We start from the raw sequence: 14,416 nt of genomic DNA on the forward strand, positions 1-14,416 counted from the left end.
AGAAGTGTTTCCTTGAGTGAAGAATGAGACTGTACTCTCCCTGGCCTCTGCTTGGCAACCTGACCCTCCTGCTGCCCCCAGAAAGCATGGGGGTAGACTATGACATCTTAACTCGGAGTTGCCTATTTAAGTACTGTATATACTGGAGGATCTACAAAACAGGTGTGTAGGGGCCTCGGGTTAGCTCCTTCATGCCCCTGCCCTTCTTGGGGGGTGTAGTTACAAAGAAAACAATCCCCAAATAGGGCTCAGGGCATGACTCAGGCAGTAAGAAAAGTGGGCACTCCTGTCACGCACTAAAAATACCCCTTGCCCTTGGCAGTACCATCTTTCTCAGTGATAGTACAGAGGGCACCTGGGTAAATGGGCAGAGGACAGGAGGCAAGAAGACGGACAGGGCTCTGTTCCCACCACCCACTCGGGTCTTACCTAGAGTCCTGGGGTTCCTGAATTCGATGCCCTCACTGTTTCCTAAAAGTAGGCTGGGATTTGTAAAGATGCTCACACTGTCCTATGATTCCTGCTAGAGCCCCCTTCCTGGTTCAGTGGCTCCAGCAATGTCTTAAAGTAAGAGAGAAGATGACACCAGGCACGGTGGCTCACACCTGTAATCCCAGCACTTTGGGAGCCCGCGGTGGGCAGATCACAAGGTCAGGAGTTCGAGACCAGCCTGGCCAATATGGTGAAACCCCATCTCTACTAAAAATACAAAAATTAGCTGGGTGTGGTGGCGGACGCTTGTAATCTCAGCTACTTGGGAGGCTGAGGCAGGAGAATCGCTTGAACTCAGGAGGCGGAGGTTGCAGTGAGCCGAGTTCGTGTCACCGCATTCCTGCCTGGGTGACAGAGCAAGACTCTGTCTCAAAAAAAAAAGAGGGAAGTTGAGCCAGGGTGATGGATATACATCAGCAAATATGCTGGGAGCCGGGAAGTTGTGGAACTGGCTGTGACCTGCATCTTCCAGTCCTGACTGAGACCTGAGCAAGTCCTTTTCCCTCTCTTGGCCTCAGTTTCAACTGACAATGATGAGGTTCATTTGGGTCAGGTTCTCCACACTGCGTTCTATGGAAAACTAGGGTCTCCCGTGACATGGAGAGGGTTTTCTGTGGGGTTGGGAGAAAGAGTATTCTCTGGCTATGGTTGCTCCACAAAAAAGCCTACTCTTTATCCTCTTAGAGATATACAGTTTCAGTCAGGCGCAGTAACTCACGCCTGTAATCTTAGCATTTTGGGCCGCCGAGGTGGGAGGAGTACTTGAGCCCAAGAGTTCAAGTCCAGCCTAGGCAACATATGAAATTCTGTCTCTATAGTAAAGAAAATAAAATTAAACAAAACAAAACAAAAACAGATACACAACTTCATTAGCAATTAAGTAGATTTTAGAAACCAGATAGTCAAGAAACCTTAACCTTGCTTATACTTCATTTAACTCACTTTTCTCCGAACCTATTTGACCATTACTTTTTTTCCCTCCCCTTTGTTTTCTTTTCTTTTTGCTTTGTTTTTCCTGAGGAGCATCTACTGCCGTCTCTAGCAGCAGAAGAAAGCATGGCAAATGCTGGTCTAACACAATCCCTTCCCCTCCTGCTCTCTGCTCTTGTTTGGAAGGTGACATGGACTAGTGGTGAAAATCATTGATTCTTGTGTCTTCCTGTGACGGGATCCCAGCTGCCATGGGTTACTAATTGTGTTAACCTTGAGCAAGCTATCCATCCTCTCTGTGTTTTGATTTCTGCAGATAACAATAGGTCCCATCCCATAGGGATGGTGGAGGATTAAGGAAGCCCATGCTTAGAAAATATTTGGAGGGTTAAGGCAGCCCATGCTTAGAAAATATTTGGAGCCAGGCATGGTGGCACATGCCTGTGGTCCAGCTAATTGGGAGGCTGAGGTAGGAGGATCACCTGAGGCCAGAAGGTCAAGCCTGCAGTGCACTATAATGATGCCTGTGAATAGCCACTACACTCCAGCCTGGGCAACAAAGTGAGACCTTAGCTCTTAGAAAAACAAAACAAAACAGGATTCGGAGGCATGCTTGGCATGAATGAGTACTCAGCACCCATCAGCTCGTATGGTGTAGGTTGGCTGTGACCAGCCCTGGGCCAGGGCAAGGTCCTGACCCAGCCTTGAGGGCATTTATCAGTGAGTCAAGGCAGAGAGAACTGAATGCCAGTAGGATGATAACAAACCCTTTTTATACCTCAAAGTGTGACACTGTTTGGCTAAGACATAGCTAAGTGCTCCAGTCATCTTTTTTTTTTTTTTTTTTTTTAAAGAGACAGGGTCTTACTCTGCTGCCCAGGCTGGAGTGCAGTGGTTCAATCATAGCTCCTTGTGATCTCAACCTCCTGGACTCAAGGGATCTTCCCACCTTAGCCTCCCGAGGAGCTGTGACCACAGGTGTGCGTCATCACACCTGGCTAATTTTTTTTTTTTTTTTTTTTAATAGAGATGGGGTCTCACTATGTTTCCCAGGCTGGTCTCAAACTCTTGGCCTCAAGCGATCCTCCTGCCTCGGCCTCCTAAAGTGCTGGGTTTATAGGCATGAGCCACTGAGCCTGGCAGCTCTAACCATCTTTCCTTCTGTCTACATGCTGCATACTTAGAGTGGTAGAGGGGAAGGGTAGATGCACGCACACGCACACACACCTCGGCTATCCTGCATGTTTATCACCTCAGCTTTCCACCCTCCAGGCTTGTCACAAATAGAAAAGCAGTGAATATGCTCAGAGTGCTGAGAAACCAGGACACCACCACCCACCCCCAACATTCATAGCCCTACTGTAGTTTACAGCTTACACTGTGGAGGCCCTGCTTTCTCTTGGTTGTTTCTTGCTGTGACCCTTCAGAATAGGTTATTGGGCCCATTAGGGAGCCAACAGGAATTTGATGCTCAGGGAGTTGAAGTCCCTTGACTAAAGTTATAGGACAAATGGCCTGGCCCTATCTAGAATCCAAGTGTCCCAACTTCCACTCCAAAGCTCACACCAAATATATGCTCCCACTAGCTCCTCAGCCCAGTGTCCCTCCAAAGGCCCCGGCCCAGAGTTGGGGCACCCCACCAGTTGGGAAGGGCAGTCAGATTCAGCCGAGGAGTTTCTCTCTCTTTCTTCTAGGTGCACAGTAGGCCCTTCGTGAAAGTTTCTCCGCCCCTCCTATCTTTCTCTACTTTCCTTCCTCCTTCCTTCCCCAAGAAGCCTCCAGACCATCCCTGTTTTGTGTCCAAAGCAGCAGTGCAGATATCTCCCCTCCCTCTCTCTTCCTGTTTCTTCTGGCAGACCAAGAGGAAAGGGATCCAGGAGCCCAAGAACCAAGCCCCCAGTAGTATAAACGCTGGATGTTCTGTGATGTGTCCACCACCCACTGCAGCCTCCTCTGTCATCTCGTTGTCCTAAGGCTTCCACCTTCCCCACTCAGCCAGGGGTCCTCCCTTGGAGAGGCCGATCTCAATTGCTTAGCCTAGGAGGGCCCAATCTTTTGGCTTCCCTAGACCACACTGGTAGAAGTAGAAGTGTCTTGGGCCACATGTAAAATACGTTAACACTAACGATAGCGGATGAGCTAAAACAAAAATTGCAAAAACAAAACAAAACAAAACAAAACAAAACCCAAAAATCTCATAATGTTTTAAGAAAGTTTATGAATTCATATTGGGCCACATTCAAAGCCATCCTGGGCCGCAGGTAGCCCATGGGCTGGACAGGCTTGGCTTAGACAGTCTACCCCCCCACCCAGCTTGACTCTCGAGACTCCCAAGGTACCCTCCCCTGCTCTGAGGCCTCCTCATGGATGGCCACTGGCTGTCTGCTCTGTAGGTGCTCTGGTGCAGGGCTGAGACCCCTGGCATCTAAAGCGAGTAGATATCGTGGTGGAGAGAATTAGAAAGGAGCCTGGATTTCTCCAGCTGGGGGGCCCTCCTGGGAGGCTCTGGCCCTTGGAAGGTGGGAGTGAGAATTGGCAGATGGGGAGGGGCCCTTAGGAAGAGGCCCAGGGCTTCTCCTACCTGTGGGGCTTCTGCCTGTGGCTCAGGAACTGTCTTTCCTCCAGCTGAGCGGCCTCACTCCCAGGCTGCCTTTAAGCCTCAGTGGCCTCTAGCCCCCAGCTCTTTGGTCCCGCCTCCCCCCTTCCTCTCCCTCTTCCACCCCACCCCACCCCCACTTCAAGAGGCTTGGGCTGCCTGAAGAGCATTGTTTACTAGCCTGTTGGTACAACACTTTCCCTTAGACTGGGAGGCTCGGATTTCCTGTGGAAGATCTGACAGGTGGCACCTTTCAATCACGGCACGTCCCTCCCGCCCTGAGCCTGGCAGCATCTGTCCTGTGGTCACCTTTCTTCCCAATGGACCCTCCTAACCATAGGGACATTGACAACCATCTTCAGGACCCATTTGGAGCATGGCCCTGGCCTCTGCTGCTCAGCCAAAGCCCATGCGAGGCCTCCTGTGCTCCCTTCACACCCGCCCCTGCCACGTTCCTTACGTAGGCCTCAGACAAAAGCAGCTACGTCCTCAGACAAAAGCAGCTGCTTAAGGCTGGGCTAAGGAGGGGATGAGTGGGGCAGCTGCCAACACAGGGGATGTGTCTCGGGGCTCACAGCTGACTGAGAGATTTGGAGGGGGAGGGGCAGAGAGGGCAAAAGTGATGGGACAAGCTGACAGATCACTGGATGGAGCCTGGAAAATACCAAACTCCTGAGTTCTATTTTGAGTTGAAGTGACAGGTACACATTAGGCTCCGAACACATTTTTATACTAAGAAAATATTGAGCATTTTAGCACATTTTGCTAAGAAAAAAACAAAACAAGCCTGGGCTCGGTGGCTCATGCCGGTAATTCCAGCACTTTGGGCGGCCGAGGCCGGTGGATCACTTGAAGCCAGGAGTTCAAGAACAGCATGGCCAACAGGGTGAAACCCTGTCTCTACTAAAAATACAAAAATTAGCCGGGCGTGGTGGCGCACGCCTGTAATCTCAGCTATTTGGGAGGCTGAGGCACAAGAATCACTTGAACCTGGGAGGCAGAGGTTGCAGCAAGTCACACTGCACTCCAGCCTGGGTGACAGAGACTCCATCTCAAAAAAAGTCTTCACTTTCTCTGTGCGTTTTATGATCTAAGAAAGGCACTGCTTTTGGAGAATGGGTGCAGGGGACACTCTTACTACTACGAAGCTTGGGACCCCCCAGTCCTCCTCCCCGAAGTCCCACCACTGGGCCACAGTGGCCTCCTTCCTATTCCTTAAATAAATCCATCCCTTTTCAGACTCAGGACTGGTTTTCCTTCTACTCTTTGTAAGACTGGCTCCCTCTCACTCTTCTGGACTCAGCTGAAATTTCATTCCCTCAGGTTTTCCATGACCTTCAATTCCTCTCCATCATTTCAGCTGTATTTATGGTCCTCATAATACTGTTTTTATTGTCCTCATAATACTAAATCTAAAATTACCTTATTCATTTCCTTATCATCTGTCTCTCTCACTAGGCTTTAAGCTCCATGAGGGCAGGGATTTTATCTACCATGCTCATGGCTGTATGCCCAGAGCCTAGCAGAATTGCCTGGCTCATAGTAAGTACTTGATAAATACATATTGAAGGAAATAACTAATTAATTAACAGAAATATGACAGGAACTTGGAAATCTTGCCCGGGATGATCTGAAAGAGAAATCTTTTTGTGCATCTGCGTTTGGGTACTAGTGATTAAATAGTCCAATATTAATGGTTGCCGGCTGGCTCTAGTAATACTTGAAACCCGGCTGGGATTATAGGCATGAGCCACCACGCCCAGCGTATTTTGCTCTTTTCAATATTTAATGACAGTAGGACTAGAGAAATGAATTTAAACAAAAAAACAGTAAGCCAGAGAGAGATGTGGAAGAACTCACCAGTCTTGGGCAGATACACCCTGGATGGGTGCTGTTTTGAGAATAAAATGAAGAAGCATGGATAGAAGTGGGGAGAGCAGTCAGGAGACAAACTCAGTGACCCTGGTGCAGGATGGTGGTGGCTTGGACCACAGTGTCAGCCATGGAGGTGAGAAGAAGTGATGGGAAACAGTAATAGTGCAGACAGTGATTTGTTTTCTTTTTTGTAGTGATTTTTAAAACTTTTTATTTAGAAATAATTATAGGTTCACAGGAAATTGCATTAATAGTACAGAGAGGTCCTGCACACCCTTTAGCAACTTCCACTAAAGGTTAAATCTCACATAACTATATTCAATATCAAAGCCAGGTAATTAACATTGGTATAATGTGTGTGTGTAGTAGTTCTATGACTTTTTTTTTTTTTTTTTTTTTTTTTGAGACAGAGTCTCACTCTGTCGCCTGGGCTGGAGTGCAGTGGCACAATCTCGGCTCACGGCAACCTCCACCTCCTGGGTTCAAGCGATTCTCCTGCCTCAGCCTCCCAAGTCACTGGGGTTACAGGTGCCTGCCACTACACCCAGCTAATTTTTTGTATTTTTGGTAGAGATGGAGTTTCACCATCTTGGCCAGGCTGGTCTCAAACTCCTACCCTCATGATTTGCTCGCCTTGGCCTCCCAAAGTGCTGAGATTACAGGCATGAGCCACCGTGCCCGGCCAGTTCTATGGCATCTTATCACCTGTGTAGATTCTTGTAACCACCACCACAATCAGGATACAGAATTATCCAGCAACACAAAGATCTCTCTTGTGCTACCCTTTATAGGTACACTTCTGTCTCCCCATCAACCCTAACACTAGGCAATCAGAAATCTCTTCTCCATCTCTATAATTTTGTGATTTTGAGAATGTTACTTAAATGAAATCATACAGTATGTAACCTTTCGTAAGGCCCAGTAAATATTGCAAGATTCCTCTTGTAAGAACCCATCTCCTTTTCCCACGCAGTTTCTTAACTTTCCATAATGTTGCCTATATTTTTTCTTTTTTGCAGGGGGATCAGAGTTTCACTCTTGTTGCCCAGGCTGGAGTGTAATGGTGTGATCTTGGCTCACTGTAAACTCTGCCTCCCAGGTTCAAGCGATTCTCCTGCCTTAGCCTCCTGCTTAGCCTCCTGAGTAGCTGGGATTACAAACACCCACCACCACACTGGGCTACTTTTTTTTTTGTATTTTTAGTAGAGATGGGGTTTCACCATGTTGGCCAGGCTGGTCTTGAACTCCTGACCTCAGGTCATCCACCCGCCTCAGCCTTCCAAAGTGCTGGGATTACAGGCGTGAGCCACCACACCTGGCCAATGTTGACTATATTTTCAAAAGCAAAAACCAAGGCAAGATATGTCCATCTGTACAAGAGTATCATAGCAGCATTATTGCATAATAGGCAAAAACTAGAAAGAATCCAAACATCCATCAACAGGAGAATGGATAAATGAATTGTGGCATGCTCATACAATCAAACACTAGACAGCAAAAAACTGAAGGAATAACAGATGCACACAACAATATGGAGGAAATCTTACAGGTACATTGAGCTAAAGACGTCAGGCACAAAAGAGAAAATAATGTGTAATTCCATTTACATGAAGTTCAAGAACAAGGAAAACGAATTGATGGTGATAGAGGTCAGAATAGTGGTTAACTTCAAGAGGGAGTATTGATGGGGAAGAAACACAAGATAACTTTTTGGGGTGCAGGAAGTATTTTATATCTTGATCTGGGTGGTGGTTATACAAATGTATATATACACATATATATTTAATTAAGCTTGAGATTCGTGTATTTTATGCACTTTATGAATATTATACCTCAATCTTTAAAAATCAGGGCACAAGCTTTGACAAAGATGAGTCTTCAAAGCAGAAAGGTCGATTGTTTAAAATCAGGATGGTCTTGGACAATTAGGGAAGCATATGACGACCACACATATAAAATGTCTAGCCCACCTTTTCCAATGGGCAATGTGCCCTTGCGTCATCAATTTACATCTTGTAAATTTATTTTACTAGGAAATTGTGTGACAAATCAAGGGACTGAGTGTTGTTTCCTTCTTTTTAGTGGGGAATGAGTGAATGGTGCAGTTTGAAGAACACATTAAGTCTTGAAAGTTGAAAAGTTCACCAGTACCCTCCTTCTCCCTCACCCAAGATTAGCCCCGGTGGCAGCCGAAATTGCTTTTATTAATCTCTTTGTGGCTCAGGACCTCTGACTGTTGAAGAAAACATATTTTACACGTCTTGTCTTTCTACGAACAGGAAGCCTATCTCGCTTATCGTTGCAACACCAGAAGGGGCTTAGTGTGACCTACACACAGTAGTAATCGCACAACGTCCCATGGAGCACTGCTTCTCAAATTTGGCTGTACATACGAATCACCTGGGGAATTTTAAATTGTATTGATGCCTGGGTCCTACTCCCAGAGATTCTGATTTAATTGAAATGAGGTGAGTCCTGGGCACTGGGACGTTTAAAAACGTTCCAGGGATTTTAACGCGAAACAAAAACAGAATCGCTGCTTGGGGGCGTTCTTCCTTCTCCACGCCTGATTTACGCTCAGGAGTCGGCTGTCCGGAACTGGGATGAGGTTCACTGATATCTGTCGCCACGCCTCTTCCTACAGAACCAATAAACTGAAGCGGCTCTGTGACATCCCAAGGGACTTGAATTGTAAGCGGGCTGCAGACGCTCTGCACCCCGCCCAAGCCTCTATGGTACTTTGGCGTCCCCTCTAGCACTGGCAAGTCGCCTTCCTCTTCGCCCGGCGCCGGCCGCTCCCTCTCTAGGATCGCCGAGTTCCCGGCGCCGTCTCGTTGGTATTTAGTTCCGGAAGCGAGTTTGAATCAAAGGAGAGGCGGGACTTCCCTCCCGGAAGTAACCCACGTGCTTCCGCTGGAGCCTTCTGGAGAGGCGGGTAACGTTATAGTTTTTGTCAGAAGTTGGGGTCTCCGTGAGCATTGCGATCCGTCCCAGGCAGTGGTGAGTGACCCATGACCTCTGAATTCAATGTGGCTCTGATTATGGCGTCGCCATTTCAGAGGCGCAGCCTTTAGGCTGCGTCCCAGTCGCCGGTGTTCAGCGTACGATCTCATTCCCAGGGCCCTGGAGGTTCAGGCTTATGGGTTAGAGCGTTCTGCCTCGGTCCTCGATCTTCTGAATAGAGGTGACCTCCAGGGACTGGGGCATCAGAGATCTGGGGCTCGATTTCCAGGCTCGCCATGGACGTCCTGTGCGACCTTGGGCGAGGCCTCAGTTTCCACATCCGTGAAATGGGGTGGTTAAGCTCACTGAGGTTAGTGGCCCGTGGTGGTCTGGCGCCCTGTGAGTCCTCTGTATCCTCTAGCCCCAAGGGGTAGGAGAGTGAACGGCGGCGGTGGGTGCTGATGGTGATGTCTGCTCCCAGGATTAGGAGGCCAGAAGGAGATACCTTCCACGGTGCTAGGCTGAGATGGATCCTCTCAGGGCCCAACAGCTGGCTGCGGAGCTGGAGGTGGAGATGATGGCCGATATGTACAACAGGTAAAGAGAACTATGTTCTACCCTGTCTTGGAAAATAAGTCTTGGTCACCCATATCGAAGGTGAATGACTTACAACAAATTCCTTCCTGAATGTAGGGGAGCCTGAGGCCCATGCTTACCCTCCCCATACGCACCTCCAAGGTTGATCCTAATGTAGATGCAGTCACTAGAATGAGTTGGGCATTTAGATGGGGATGGAACTGGCAATGCAGGAGCCAAGCAGGAAGAGAAACTCCAATCCAGGCTCTGGTTAGGTTCCAAGAAAAGCTGAGTATTTGCCTCTTGATAAATAGCACATAGCCAGCCCATTTAGTAGTTAACATTTTAAAACCCTTTATTCTGTGTCAGGCTCTTGTTAATCTTCAAAATAATCCAGTGGGTTAATTTTATTAGTCCCATCTTAAAATGAGGAAATTGATGCTGCTAGAGGTTAAGTAACCTCCTTAGGGTCCGCAGCTGGTGGGTAACAATGCCAGAACTAGCACCTCAGTCTGGTTCTGCAACTAGTGCTCATAACCATTTGGCACATTTGGGAACAAATCCTGGCTCCACCAATCACCAGCAGTATACTTGGACATGTTACTTGCACTGTTTGACAATTGGTTTCCTCATTATGAAAAAGACATAATGATACCTACCTCATAGGGCATCATAAATATTAAATCTAAAAATATATGAAAGTCCTTAGCCTCAAGCCCAACACTTAGTAACAGTGAAATGTCTGCTATTTTTATTGGCTTAAGCTCTCTTGATTGGTTGGTTTATCCTGACGACTATAAATTAGAAAGATTGTTAAGTGTAGACTGTGAGGTCAGATGACCTGGGTTCATATCTCAGCTCTATGTGATTCTTAGAAAATTACTGAGCCTCTGTTTGCCTTAATTTTCTCGTCTGTAAAATGGGGATGAGTATCTCTTGGGGTAATTGTAAGCATTGCGTAACAGAATGCAGGTAAAGCACTTAGCATGATGCCTGGCACATAGCCAGTCCTTAACAAATTGTTTCTACTTAATTAGTCATATACATGGGCTCAGGCAAGTTTCCTACTTGCAAGGACCTTCCAGTGGTTGAGGTGTAAACTGAGGATTTACACTGCTTTCTTGGGGAAGGTGACATCAATATAGCAGGGCTGGAATGGTCAAGGGTTCCTGGGATGTCACAGGATGCTGCTGACATGACCTTGCCCCTCCCTCCCTCCAGAATGACCAGTGCCTGCCACCGGAAGTGTGTGCCTCCTCACTACAAGGAAGCAGAGCTCTCCAAGGGCGAGTCTGTGTGCCTGGACCGATGTGTCTCTAAGTACTTGGACATCCATGAGCGAATGGGCAAAAAGTTGACAGAGTTGTCTATGCAGGATGAAGAGCTGATGAAGAGGGTGCAGCAGAGCTCTGGGCCCGCATGAGGTCCGTGTCAGCATACACCCTGGGGTACACCCCACCCCTTCCCACTTTAATAAAAGTGCTCCCTGTTGGGTGTCATCTGTGAGGACTGCCAGGCCTAAGCTCTCTGTAGCGAGTCTTCAAGATCCTGGAGTGGTAGCGCTGTCTCCTGGTGAAGGAGTATTTGTCACACTGGAATGTGACTGTGTGTGTATGTATGTATGTATATATATATATATATTAAAACAAGTTTGTTGACACCTACTATGTGCAAAGCAGTGTGTGTGGCATTTGAGAGTAAACAGACACAGCCCCTACCAGCAGAGGGAGACTAATGTAGTGTTTAAGAGTAGGACAGGCCAGGCACAGTGGCTCACACCTGTAATCCCAGCACTTTGGGAGGCTGAAGTGGGTGGATCACTTGAGGTCAGGAGTTCAAGACCAGCCTGGCCAACATGGCAAAACCCCGTCTCTACTAAAAATACAAAAATTAGCTGGGTGTAGTGGCGGGTGCTTGTAATCCCAGCTACTCAGGAGGCTGAGGCAGGAGAATCGCTTGAACCCAGGAGGTGGAGGTTGCATGAGCCGGGATTGTGCCACTGTACTCCAGCCTGGGTGACAGCGAGACTCCATCTCAAAAAAAAAGTAAGAGCTTAGGTTTGCCTGTTGTCTGCCGCTTTTTGTGTGGCCCTGCACCTGTCACTTTTGTGTGCTTTAGCTTCTGCATCTGTAAAATAGGGTTAGCCCCCTGACTCATCCTGTTTTACAGATGAGGAAGCTGAGGATTTAAGAAGTAAGTTGCTTGCTGGAGGTCACACAAGCAGAGCAATAACATGGAGGCCAGACCCAACTGCTGCGTTTTCTGTGTCCAGATGGGACTGTGGTTGACACCAGTGCCACTGTGACAGCGGTACCTTCAAAGAGGAGCTTCCTGGTAGAAGTGTCCGGGTTGTAACTAGATCATTGGAGTAAAGGAGATAGAACAGAGGCAGTGAGTTTGGGGCTTGTGAGTGCAGATTCAAGCCAGACTGCTTAACTTTGAGTTTCTACTGAAATTTTCTAGCAGTGTGATCTTGGGTGAGGCATTTTAACTACTCTGTGCCTCGATTACCCCATCATAAAATGGCAGTAAGCTTACCTACCTCATTAGGTAGTTGCAAAAATTAAACGTGTTAATAACCAAAGCACTTAGGAGAGTACCTAGCATACACTAAGTATGCAATAACATTAGCTTTTTTCATTGCCAAGTTTGGTGGGAGTGAAGATACCGGATGTACTGGAAAACTTCAAAGCCATAACTCATGTCTTAGGGGTAGAAAGCAATAAAGCTCCTTTCCAGGTACTGAAGTGCAGATTTTGGTCAACAGGTGGCGCTGTCTGCTCATGGTCAGCGCTGCTGTGGACAATGCCGCACATTTTATTATTTGCCTATTCTCTGCCGGCCTTGTTCTTGGAAGAGAGGACAGGTGAGGAAAATCGATATTGTGCATGCCCTCAGGTTTAGCAAGAAACATCAAGAATTCTCTGTTAGCACAGAGACGGAACATCTAGAAGGGGTGGTAGGAGGCGGGATTAGAGGTTCCAGCTGGAGGCAATGGCACTTGCAAAGGCTTTGTTGAAGTGGCGGTAAGTGTGGAGGTGGAGCATTCAGGAAAGGAGAGCTTCAGCTTCAGTGTGGCTGGAGTGCTGAGTGTGAAGAGAGGTGAAGATGAGACTTGGAGCCTGGGCAGACAGCTCCACAACAGCTTGGTGAGCTGTGATAAGGAGTTTGGATTTTCTCCTACTAAGGGCAACAGCCAACTATTGAAGAGTTTAACTCGTTCAGTGATAATGACAAGTTTGCATTGTGGTGGCTCACTCGAGCTGCCAGCCAGGTAGACAGTGGCAGAAGATGGTCGATAAAGGACTAAAGGGTGATGAGGCAGGAAGCCAGTGAGGAGAGAAAGGGAATGGATGATGTGAGTGACAGTAAATCATTTATTGAGTTGCTGTTGTGCGCTAAACTCTGCGAAATTCTTCACGTGTATTATTTCAGCTAATCCATCTAACAGCTCTCTAAGGCAGGTACGATTGTTCCCAGCTGAGGAAGCTGAGGCTCTCAAAAGCTAGTAACTTGCCTAAGGTCATGCAGCATGCAAGTCATCCAGCCAGGATTCTAATTTAGACACCAGTGACCACTTTTAACCCCTGCTCTAGGACAGGGGGAAATGGCCCCTTGTGAGATATGTGTCGAGTTTCATATTTCATTCAACAATATTGTTGGCCTGCTACATGCAAAGAGCTGTGGAAAGTGCTCAAAGTGAATTAGTTAGATCCCTATGAGCAAGTGGGACGGGGGTGGAGTGGACAGTAAGAGGGCTGGAACACACATAAAAGGGTATAAGAAATAACAATTAGGCCGGCCAGGGGTGGTGGCTCACGCCTTTAATCCCAGCACTTTGGGAGGCCGAGGTGGGCAGATCAGTTGAAGCCAGGAGTTTGAGACCAGCCCGGCCGACATGGTAAAACCCCATCTCTACTAAAAATACAAAAATGAGCTGAACTGGTGGTGCCTGCCCCTAATCCCAGCTACTTGGGAGGCTGAGGCATGAGAATCACTTGAACCTGGGAGGCAGGGGAGGTTACAGTGAACCGAGATTGCACCACTGCACTCCAGCCTGGGAGACAGAGTGTGACCCTGTCTCAAAAAAAGAAAACAACAAAACAATAAAGTAGGTACTTTCTGCCATAGGGAGGAGTCATAAACTGCTATAATAAATAATAAAATAATAAACAGATGTATTTTTGCTTATCCGTTTTAAAAATCAGAAAATATCTCAAAAAATTAGGATGTTGGCTTCTTTTGAAAATTTGGGCCGGAAGCGGTGGCTCGTGCCTGTAATCCCAGCACTTTGGGAGGCTGAGGCGGGTGGAGGGTAGATCACCCAAGGTCAGGAGTTGGAGACCAGCCTGACCAACATGGTGAAACCCCGTCTCTACTAAAAATACAAAAATTAGCTGGGCTGGTGGTGCACGCCTATAATCCCAGCTACTCAGGAGGCTGAGGTATGAGAATCACTTGAACCCAGGAGGCAGGGGTTACAGTGAACCGAGATTGCACCACTGCACTCCAGCCTGGGAGACAGCAAGACCCTGTCTCAAAAGAAAAAAAATTTGGAAGATCTGACAACAGTTGACCTGCATTCCTGCTTGGCATCAGCCTGATGGAGGGTGGGCAGAGGCTCAGTTGTCTGCCAACCCTCCCCCACTGATGTCTTCCTTCCCTGTCATCATCTGCTTGACCTGTAGGCATTTGGTGTGTGCCTTCCGCTCTGGGTGCCCAGATAAATCGGATGCTATATGAGAAAACATTCTGTACATGTCTTGCAGTAGGCAGCCTCAAAGATCACTGGGGCCTCCAATGATCCCTCCTTCCTGGTATTCATGCCTGTGTATAATCCTCTCCCTTGAGTGTCTACTAGACCTAGATACTTGCTTCTAATAAGCAGAACACAGCAAGGGTAATGGGGTGCTACTTTTTTTTTTTTTTTTTGAGACGGAGTCTTGCTCTGTCACCCAGGCTGGAGTGCAGTGGCCGGATCTCAGCTCACTGCAAGCTCCGCCT

At 47.6% G+C, this 14,416-nt stretch overlaps 1 protein-coding gene across 3 annotated transcripts; it reads left to right on the forward strand.

Annotated features, from left to right (window-relative positions):
• The first annotated feature begins 8,746 nt into the window (after positions 1-8,746).
• TIMM10 (translocase of inner mitochondrial membrane 10) lies at positions 8,747-11,076 on the forward strand. Of its 3 annotated transcripts, none has more exons than XM_025356416.1 (3): positions 8,747-8,824; positions 9,318-9,433; positions 10,634-11,076. In XM_025356416.1, the coding sequence occupies exons 2-3, from the start codon at positions 9,363-9,365 to the stop codon at positions 10,833-10,835; spliced, it is 273 nt and encodes a 90-aa protein (XP_025212201.1). In that variant the 5' UTR covers positions 8,747-8,824; positions 9,318-9,362; the 3' UTR covers positions 10,836-11,076. The 3 variants fall into 3 exon arrangements, with proteins under 3 accessions (XP_025212201.1, XP_025212199.1, XP_025212200.1); XM_025356414.1 differs by having other exon boundaries at positions 8,788-8,893; XM_025356415.1 differs by having other exon boundaries at positions 8,808-8,893; positions 9,258-9,433.
• Positions 11,077-14,416: the final 3,340 nt, after the last annotated feature.

This window comes from Theropithecus gelada, chromosome 14 (assembly GCF_003255815.1).
Source record: "Theropithecus gelada isolate Dixy chromosome 14, Tgel_1.0, whole genome shotgun sequence".
NCBI classification, from domain to species: domain Eukaryota; kingdom Metazoa; phylum Chordata; class Mammalia; order Primates; family Cercopithecidae; genus Theropithecus; species Theropithecus gelada.